This window comes from Coloeus monedula (genome assembly GCF_965178545.1).
Source record: "Coloeus monedula genome assembly, chromosome: 7".
NCBI classification, from domain to species: domain Eukaryota; kingdom Metazoa; phylum Chordata; class Aves; order Passeriformes; family Corvidae; genus Coloeus; species Coloeus monedula.
Window position 1 is genome coordinate 1,997,314 of NC_138787.1, and position 10,606 is coordinate 2,007,919.

The 10,606-nt window shown below is 51.2% G+C and overlaps 1 protein-coding gene across 1 annotated transcript; it reads left to right on the forward strand.

Moving 5' to 3' along the window:
* Window positions 1-227: 227 nt before the first annotated feature.
* ACKR3 (atypical chemokine receptor 3) lies at window positions 228-6,083 on the forward strand. The gene is made up of 2 exons (XM_082285572.1): window positions 228-256; window positions 4,089-6,083. Exon 2 carries the CDS (start codon window positions 4,116-4,118, stop codon window positions 5,208-5,210), a length of 1,095 nt encoding a protein of 364 aa, XP_082141698.1. The 5' UTR covers window positions 228-256; window positions 4,089-4,115; the 3' UTR covers window positions 5,211-6,083.
* The last annotated feature ends 4,523 nt before the right edge of the window (window positions 6,084-10,606 follow it).

The window sequence follows — 10,606 nt, forward strand, 5'->3', positions numbered from 1 at the left end:
GGCTGCGCTGAGCCGATCTCGGGGGTACCGGGGCTGCGCTGAGCCCATTTGGGGCCGAGCCGGGGCTGGGCTGAGCCGATCTCGGGGGTACCGGGGCTGCGCAGAGCCGCTGTGGGGCCGCAGCGGGGCTGGGCCGGTCCGAGCCGGGGCCGCGGGAGCCGCCCCCGGGAGGCGGGCTCCCCTCACGGCCGATATAAGGCGGCGGCGGCGCGGGGCCGCGCTCAGTCGTTCGGGCAGCGCTGCCGCCGGCCCTGAGGTAAGGGCGGCACCGGGGGAGCCCCTCGGGGCTGCGGGAGCCGTAGCGGGGGGAGGTTCACATCGCGGCCGGCCCGCTCCCCCTGAGCACTCGCAGCCTCCCCCGGCTCCGTCGCGTCCCCCTGGGCTCGCAGTGGGTGGGGGGAGCCTCTTCTTCTTGTCCCCACCTGGATTTCCCGTGGCGGAAGGGTCTGGGGGACTTTGGAGTGGCCATTGCACCGAGCCCCGCTCCCCTGTGGGTGCCCCTGCATGCCCAGGTGCCATCCCCGGCTCCGTTCCTTCCCCTGCGGTTGTTTGTTTCTTCGGCTCGGAACTGAGGGAGAGTTTAAATGTGCCGGGCTCGGTCTCGCAAAGCCCCTTGCGGGCATGGCTGTCCTCTTGTGGTGGCCACCTCCTCATGCTGGAGAGCCAGGCTGGCCCTGGGACACGGGAAAGGTGAAGGTGTGCGGGTGACAACCCGCCCAGCAATCCTGACTTTCCTGGCACGGCTCGTGCCCTTCCCCGCTCGGGACGGGCGAAGCCCAGCTTGCCTACACCCCTGGGCAGTCGGCAGGTCTGAGTGCAGGCAGGAGCGGGCTGTGGGATGCTCTGAGAAGCTCCCCAAATTGTTGAGGACTTGGACGGTGCCATGCCGTGCTGGGCTGCCCTCCCAGGCGGGGATGCTGGTGCCTGTTCGCTTTGTCACAGCCTGCGGCGGGTGCTGGGCAGGAGGTGGGATGGGGAAGCTGCAATCCTGAAGGCTGCATCAGCTCCAGGGACAGCTCTGGGTTTTGGGTGCGTCTCCTTTCCTTCATGTCCTAACTCGTATGAGCTAGCAGCGACTGGGCACAGTACATGTGCCTGCCAGGTGAAGGGGTGATGGCCTGCAAGAGTTTTACAGTGTCGTGGCCAGAAATTACAATCCCAGTTTCTTTCATGAGTGTTTGGGATGCTGTGCTGTCTGCAGAGAGCGCTGAAGGTGTTTTTTTAGGAGCAGAGTGGCTTTATTGAGTTTGTCTGGTGGGTTCCCCCCCGTACCTCCCAGCTAATCTGGGTGGGAGTCGGAGCTCAGGTTACAGCAGCTAATCCCAGACTACAGCCTGGTTTTTAGGGCTGTAATCTGTGAGCACAGCCCTCCTCCCCGGCGGGACCTGGAGCCTGGGAGGCCGGCTCGGTTTCGGGTTTTTATTGCCGCGCTGGGGATGCGAAAGGCGCAGGCAGCTGGATGCACGTGTGTGCAGCAGCCCTGCTCTCGGAGTGCAGGCAGGCTGGGATCACACTGAGCATCCCTCGCGCTCCCTAACATCCCCAGGGTGGCTCTGAGCCAGCAGCTGCGATTGTGGTGGCCGCGGTGTCCCCAGCATTAGTGTGAGCGAGCCTCAGCTTCAAGGGCTCTCTGCTGCCCTGTTGCTGCCTCTTTGTTGGAATCTGACACCCCTCAGCCAGGTCTGAGTTTCTTCTCCATGAGGTATGTGCTGGAGGCTTGGTGGTGGTGGGTGGTCACAGTCCTGTCCTGAATTGGGGTCTTGGGATGTGGAGTGAGCCTGTTCTCCTTGTTTTAGACCATGTGCCTCTCCAGGAGAAGCCCAGGCCCCACCCAAGCTACTTTTGTGGGGTGTCAGGGTGGTAGCCGGGTGTTCCTCCTTCTCTGCTCCCCTTGCTGCCCTGAAATACCAGCAGGAGCCGGTGGCCTGTGCCATGGGGCTGGAAGTTTTGTGGCTTTTAGGGAGTTTGCTTTAGTTGCTGTGGGGTTTTGAGGTACGGGGACTTGGGGATGGTGCTGCTTCTCCCTGTGTGTGAGAGATTTGGGAAGTGTTTGTGCTGGGGACACAGTGGGACCCTGGGTGAGGTCTGGCAGTAGCCCCATCCCTCTGTCCCACTTGCAGCCCTGGGATGAAGCGAACATCCAGGGGATGTATCCATCCCTGCTGCCTCCAGCACCTGGGTAGTACTGGCAGCTTGAGGGGGGCCTGTGCCTCTCAGGGGGGGGATCAGCCCTTCTGCCCTGCATAGTGTGGGTTAAATCATTCTCTGCTTTCCTGAGATGAAGACAGGATCAGCTGTCCCAGGACAGAGAGCTGCCACTGTCTCAGCTCCCTCTTTAGCCAGTGTTTTAGCAAAATCCGTGCTTAATTTGGTTTGAATCTCGGCTCTGTCTTTCATCAGGCCAGCAGGATGAAAGCCAAAGGCCAGATCTCTTCACGGGGCCAATTTGGGCCTGTTTGTGGAGAGATTTGATCTCCCCTGAATGTGTGCACGGCCCCCCTCATTGTTAGTGCCACCAGCTTCTCCTCTGCTGGGACAATAGTGCCTTGAGTCCTCTCGGGTAATCTCCCCCCTTATCTCCCTTCTCTTCCGTAGCCTCTATCCCTGACAGGCAGGAGGAGGGTGGGAGGTTTGGGAAGAGCCAATTATGCAGGTGGAGAAGGAGAGGTGCTGTGTCGACTGACGTCCCTTTTTGGGGGAGAGGGGGTGAGAAGAGGATATTCAACACGTCTGAGCTCTTCCCTGCTTGCCTCCCCTCTATGCTCCTGGGAACCCCGCCAAGAGATCCTGTGGTGGGGTCAAGGATATTCAGAGATCCCCTGTTGCTCTCTGGTCACTTGGCCACACTGGCGTTGCCCCAGGCTGGTCACTCTCCTTCTGGGCTGTGGTCATGGGGAGGAGCAAGGTGGCCATTGCTGGGGATGCTGGACATGTCCATGTGTGGGCTGGCTGACCTGATGGTCCAGCTTAAGTGAAGCTATGAGGGAACAAGGATCCATCCCTTGGAAATCCACCTCACCAGCTTTATTTTGGCATGTCCCAAGCTGGATCCTGTGCTCCAAAAGGGGCCTGGCTAAAGTGTGGTGGTCACAGGCCTGTGGCTGTGGGTGCTACCCTGGGTCCTATGAGAGTCCAAGGGAGGGGAACAGCATTTTTATGTTCCCTCAAAAGTACGAGGGCAATTAGCATCACCACTTTAGGCTTTGTATGAACCACAAAGGTCTGATGGGCCTTTTCTTTCTGCTGGTGAGGAAATTAACAAGTTGCTTTGTCCACTGCCTGCAGTTAGAAGAAAGCACCGAAGAGGCAGCAAAAGTAGATGTAGAAAAGCAAAAGGGTGGGAAGGAGGCAGCTGTGGAGCCAGCCATGATGGGGGGAGTGTTTTGAAATCAAAGCACTCTCCTAAAAAGAAAACTTAAGCCCAGCAGATCTACTCAGCAGTCAGGCTCTGAGTTTTCTTTCCTTTTCTCAAAGCTATGTAATGATTGTTAAGTGCAGGGGATACTTTGTAAAACAGGATTTGAGGGAAGGGAGGACGGAGCAGAATTTCAATTTAAGTTTAGATAGGGGTACAAAGCCCCTTAGTTCCTCACTTCTACTTAATGCAGCTGTAGCTGGGCTTGACAAGATGCTGACCAGAGCCTGTGGTAAATGTTTTTTACGGTACCGTGTATCAGCCAGATCAATTCTACTGCACTTGAGGGAGTGCAGATAAAATGGCTCAAAGATTCCCGTGCTGAAAGCGATAGGACCATCATTTATGCCGGAGGAGACAGATTTAGTCGCCTGACATTTATTTGGCCATGGTGTACTTTGCAGATTTCACACCCGGGGACGATAGCCAACCTGATGATGTCACATGTGAGCTGGAAGAGAAAGAAAAATCACACAGCAAGCTGGTGCTGCTCCTCTTTTGTCAAGCAGATGAGTTTTGCTGAGTGCCTTGGTTGTTTTGCTCCGCGGAGCTCTTTAATGGAAGGTGCCGGGGAAGAGCAGGATGTTCCTAAAGCGGCGCGTCCTGGTATGACATGGCAGCAGAAATAGCTCTGTAATTTACGTCATTTCTTTCAATCCTGTTTTGCCTTTAGGTCACTTGAACTCCAGTCTGAGCGACCATGAGCGCGCTTGACTTGACTTCCATCCTGGATTTCCTGGAGACGGCCAACTTGACGGAGATCAACTGGACGTGCAACAACGGCGAGTGCATCACGGTGGACGCGACGACATGCTCCGGCACACTCAACAAGAGCGCCCTGCTCTACACCCTGTCCTTCTTCTACATCTTCATCTTCGTCATAGGCCTGGTGGCCAACTCGGTGGTGGTGTGGGTCAACCTCCAGGCCAAAATGACTGGCTATGAAACCCACCTGTACATCTTCAACCTGGCCATCGCTGACCTGTGCGTCGTGATCACCCTTCCCGTGTGGGTCGTCTCCCTGGTCCAGCACAACCAGTGGCACATGGGGGAAATCACGTGCAAGATAACTCACCTGATATTTTCCATCAACTTGTACAGCAGCATCTTCTTCCTGGCGTGCATGAGTGTGGACCGCTACCTCTCGGTCGCCTATTTCACCAACTCCAGCAGCCGCAAGAAGAAGATCATCCGCCGCTGCATCTGCATCTTGGTGTGGCTCCTGGCCTTCTGCGCCTCCCTCCCGGACACCTATTACCTCAAGACGGTCTCTTCCAACAACGAGACCTATTGCAGGCCCATTTACCCCGAAGAGAGCTTCAAGGAGTGGTTGATTGGCATGGAGCTCATCTCCGTGGTGCTGGGCTTCCTCATCCCCTTTCCTGTCATCGCTGTGTTTTATTTCCTCCTCGCCAAGAGCATCTCCTCCTCCAGCGACCAGGAGCGGAAGAGCAATGGGAAGATCATCTTCTCCTACGTCGTGGTGTTCCTGGTGTGCTGGCTGCCCTACCACGTGGCCGTCCTGCTGGACATCTTCTACAGCCTTCATTTCATCCCCTTCAGCTGCCAGATGGAGAACTTCCTCTACGCCACCCTGCACATCACTCAGTGTTTCTCCCTAGTCCACTGCTGCGTCAACCCCATCCTGTACAGCTTCATCAACCGCAACTACAGATACGAGCTCATGAAAGCCTTTATTTTCAAGTACTCTGCCAAAACTGGCCTCACTAAACTCATCGACGCCTCCAGAGTGTCAGAAGCAGAATACTCAGCTCTGGAGCAAAATGCCAAATGACTGCAACCCCAGAAAGAACCCTCCCTGACTCTCTGACCCGATGTGGTTTTTTTGTGTGTTACGGTTTGTTGTTTATTTTTTGTTTTTACCCCTTCCTTTCAGTGTGCTTGTTGCGAACGGGGCGTGAATTGCAGCCTACAAAAGAGAGAGGACAAAGTGTAATTTAAGAGTAGGATCAGTTGGAAAGTGGAAGTGGTACCAAAATGAAAACCTTTTCTCCTCCTAGCCTAGTGTGGACTCCTCAACAACGCTATGCAAAAGGAAATGACTTCCTAGCAGACAAAGCCATTGTGTACCATAGATAACATGGATAAGCTTCTCCTTCCACGTCTTGATTCCCTCTTGTCTCCTTGTATGTGTTTATATATATATAGTGTGTTGTATTTAAAAGCTTGAGACTTTATTTTCTGCCTCTTGGTGTACCTTATATAAGTGTATTTGAAAGTTAAATATATTTTTATCATGTATTTGAAGCATATTGCTGATGAGTGTATCCAGAGTGCTGCAGTCTGAGTGTTAGGTCGCTGTTTGGTTCCAAGAGGATGCTGATAAATAGGATGGAAATTATCTCTTTGGAGCATCCTCCCTGGCTGGCACACTTTATGGACCATGGCTTTATGTGGTGTCACACCCACGTGCTGGAGCACGAAATGTATGTAGTGTAATATAGCTGCCAACATGTTAAAATTAACAGTATTGTCAGAGTTGTTAACTCCCACACCCCTGCTTCACCAGGCTGTATCCTCCTGCACAGAGTGAGTGATCTTACTGCTGAGAGTTGTCTCTATTTGTAAGTTATTTTTGTAAAATAAAGATCTGGGAAAAAATAATAAATATCTGTGCCTATCAGTGGTTTGACTTGCCAGCCTTCTCCTCAGGACAAAAAAAAAAAGCCAAAAAGGAGCCTCAAGGCCACCCTCTGCCCTTTGGTGCGGGAGCAGACAGGTCAGTCAGAGTTTTCCTGGTGTTTGGTGGCCAGAAAGAACTGATGGAGGAATGGGAGATGGCGCTGGAGCGTGGTGAGCAGGGAAGGGGTGGGAGGAGTGAGTCTGTGCTGCTGGGCAAGGTAAAACTGATGGATTTATAAGGTAAAAGCTGTTAGGAATGATGAAAAGCTGTGTTTGTAACTTCGAAAGAAACACGGGGAAGGAAAATACGGAAGTGTGCAGATGGAGCGGATATTTGGACTAATCCAGGTTCAGCCCTCTGTAGTTTTTGCTGGCAGTGGAATTGGGGGGTTAGAGGTCCTGACAGCACTAAATCCCTTTTTATCTCTTCTTCTCTTTGTTATGGTTTGCAGTGGATTTGCAGTGCCGTGGTGTCCGAGTGTGGGGCAGGATCCAGGTGTTGGGGGATGCATGAAGGGGAGCTTCAAGCCAGCAAAGGACTTGAATCGTGGTCGTCTTCACCTCAGGACAAGGTATTTAATATCAAGTCAGTGATGTTTCCCAGCTGTGTTTGCTGCTCCAGTGCAGTGCTGCACTTAAATTCCTGTTCAATCCAAGCGTGCCCTCATCCCTCTGCGATTCCAACAGCCAAACAATTTGGGAGTGACTGTATTTTGTATCTTTCTACACATTCCTCTACTGCCTCCTCAGAGGTCATCCTGTAAAAACAGATGTTAAGTCTGCCATCCCCTCTTCATACTGGTGTTGCCAAAAAAGCACCAGCCCATTCCCAAATGGGGAGAAATCCCAAAAGAAAAGGGATTTCTGGTTGCACAGAAGCTGTCGGGATGGAATGCAGGCGTAGCTTTTTGTGCTGATGCTTCTTGTACACAATGGATATTTTGAGCTTCCTGTAAACCTCCAGATGCTGCTGAACTGCATGGAAAGTGCTCCCTCGTGCTGATACTTGAAATTGGTTAATGGTGAGAAATTAATACCCTGCTTTAGCTGGGCATTACTTCCCTTCCCTCAGCATCCCTGTGTGCATCCTGGTGTCCCCAAAGGTGCTGGCTACGCCTCTGGCATCCTACTCCTGTCCCCCTCATTTTAGAGCAGCAGAACCGTTTCAGTTCAGGTTCCCTCTCAGGCAGTGGGTTGTTCTCACGTGGTGCTGTGGCTTTACACGGGCAGAAACTCACAGATATATTTTTGTTTTCTTTCCCTCTGCAGTTTGGTATTCACAGAGCGGCGTCAGCCCTGCATATGCCCTGGGTGGTGCTGAGTGCTGGGGAGATCCTGCAGACCTGCTGCTTAAACCACACTGATAAAGTCTCCAGGCCTCTTCCTTGGGGAGGTGAATTGTGGTGTGATGGTGCCTTTTCCAAAGGCAAGGTCAGACAGGGAGCAGGGAAAGGTCAGGACTGTGACCCTCGCTGTCAGTACTGTGAACACATGGATCCTTTCCAGCTCCTTGATGGGAAAACCTGGAGCTGAGCACCCACCTTGTCCCTTGAAAGGACAAGTGGAGCTGGGAGGCAGCATCCCCTTACACCAGCAGTTTGGGAAGTGGGAACGCTGTCCTCTCCAGGGGTCAGCACTGGTGGGTGGCCCTGAGGTGGCCATGACTCTGTGGGAAGAGTTCTGATGGGCAGAGGATGGAAAATGGGTGGAGGCAGAACAATGCAGGGGGGACAGGAGGATGGAGTTTGTCATTGTTGCAGATTTCTCATTAGGACTTTGCTTTCATGATAAAAACTCCCAAAAACTCTGGCAGAGGTGTAATAGGAAAAAACTTGTCTGTGTTCTAGGAAGGTTTTCTCCTGTGGGACACAATACCCCAGCTGGTGTTTGCACTGAGACCAAGACGTGGATCTGGACTCCTTGGAGACTGATATGAGGGAATTTATCAGCAGATAGCAGGTGAGTGAAACTAGGTGTTTTCTGATAGATGTGACTGTGACTTAGAGTGATTGATGTGATGGCTGCTGTCACTTTGTTTGGCCAAATGTCCCAAGTCTGGAACTTGGGGCATTCAGGAAGAATTTCTTCATGGAAAAAGTTGTTAAGCATTGGAAGGGGCTGCCCAGGGAAGTGATGGAGTCCCCATCCCTGGAGGTGTTCAAGGAAAAACTGGATGTGGCACTCGGTGCTCTGGGCTGGGTGACACGGTGGGGATTAATCACAGGTTGGACTGGGCTGGAAAAGACTTTCAAGACCATCAAAATGATTCAGTGATTCTGTTTTACGAAGGGTCCCTGCTTCTTCCTGCTGTGGCTTTGAGGCTTGCTGTGCCTGGGGATCTCCCTTGTTCCTCTGACAGCTACAGGTGTCCGTGGGGATTCAGGTCTTGGCTTTTCCAGGAGGTCAAATTCACTGTGTTAAGGCTTGGCTGGAAAAATGAGTACAAATCAACTAGAAGCCATAATCTGGAACGAGTCCTCCTGCTTAACTCTTGGGCTTTCTGGTGAAAGCATCTCCACGTGCCTCGGAGGCAGGCACTGAGCAAATAAAAATACATCTGCTCTGTGAGAAAGGCTTTATTTCTCTTCTTCCATTGAAAGTGCAGTGCTGCTTTATTGTTCCTCAAACATAGCTTTCCTTTTATGAGCCATAAATGACGTTCAGGTGTAGCACAGTGGCTTTAAATCAGCTCCTCTGGCATTATGAAGATAATGTACTGTAGGAAACACCCAACTGGCCCCTTTCTCCTTGTGCTAATTCATGGTTTCAGTGCTGCTGACTTTAGGTACTCTCCTTTCACGAGTTCACTGAGCATAAAAGCCAGTTAAAATTCCTAAGAAGCAAGAAATAACTCAGCTGTGAGCAATATTGAAGCCCGTGGGGGTGGGGGCAAGTGCTGCCAAAGCCCAGCTCTTAATTCTGTTTCTGAGAGTTTCTCCATGAGAAGAGTGGAGCTGGCACTTTAAAAAGTGAAGGGGTGTGGGGCTGAGCAGGGCATGATGTGATCAGGATGGGTTTTGGGGGGAATTGGTGTGTGCAGAGCCCAGGGTTTGCATTTAGCCTCCCTGCTCCATTAGGATGTGTGGCTGAAGAGCATCTGAGCCAGACTCTGCTCCGACTTACACCCCGGATTTACAGTAGGATAATGCTGCTGATTTAAAAGGAGCTCTCCGGGATTTATAGGGCTTTTTATAAGTAGGATCAGGAAATGCAGCCATAATCCTGTGCAGATGTAGGGGTGTGAGTGGCGACGTGTGCATCTGCATGGCCAATGCAGTAATACCCACGCCTGGCCAAAATGCAGAGATGAAATCGCGGCAGCACAGCGGAGGATGACCGTGGCAGTTTGCTCCCAGAGAAGTACTTGTGTTACAGGGTTATAATGGGATTCAAACCAGGCTCCCAGAGATCCTGGGATGGATAAGCCAGCTGGAACTCTAAAACATGTGGCTGGCTTTCCAACACCCACTGTCACGAGGAAAATCAGCCTCCTTCCACTCTGGTAGTTGCTGTTTGAAAGCAATTCTTTCTTTTTTCTTCATGGAAGTCTTGATTTTATTGTGTGAAATAAGTGCAAGGCCTTAGCTAAGGGAAATGCTCTACCTTCATAGTGCCAAGGAGATACCAACATCCCAGTGATGTGAATCCAGGGAGACTCCTCAATCCTCAAATATTGAGCAGGATGGTGCTGGAGTGAGCATCAGAGTAACGCTTTTTGGGGTTTTTACCTTACCAAACAGGTACAAGAAAGCACTGGGAAACCAACCAGACCCTCAGCACACGATGCTTCTTGTCATCTTCTGGTTTGAAGCCAACTCTGATGATGGATGGTGCCTCTTGCCTTTAGGTTAAGGGGGGAAAATAAACCCCGAGCCCCTCTCGTGTTTGCTGTCTGTACAGTGCTATTTCCACACTAAAGAAAAAGAGTTAAATTACATTTTAACAGAACAATACTGACAACAGCAAAGGTCGGGAAACTTTTACGTAAGGTCACCCTATCGATTGCAGCAGTGAAAGGAGACACATCAAATACTTGGCCATGAAAGGCTGAAAAGAAGTAAATTCAGCATGAGATATTGAAACCCAAGCCTCTTTCATATGTGGCAGAGCCTCTGACATAGCAGGTTTACTGTTCAAGCTGAGATATGTTGCCTTGCCAACATATATTCTGAGTTACCCAAGCAGATTTAATGGTTTTGCAGTGGTGACTTTTCCCTTTTTTTTTTTTTTTTTTTTTAATGAAGGGGGGGACTATGCTTTTCTTTTTCTTTTCAAAAAAGAAAAAAATTGTTGCAGAAGATTTCAAACCTACCTAGGAAATGACCTTAATCAATTTAGTTCCACCGATGAGTATGAAAACTCAGATCTTTCTTTTTGCTTTCTCTGAACATTGTCTTGCCCACATTGAGCGGGGTGACCGAGTCACAGCTTGAGAGAAAAGTGTGTTTTGTTTGTTGTTTTGTTGTGGAGGTTTTTTTTTAATCCATCCAAGTGGCAGCTCTGTTTTGTCCAAAAGGATTGACGTGACTGACAAGTGTTTTGAATTTC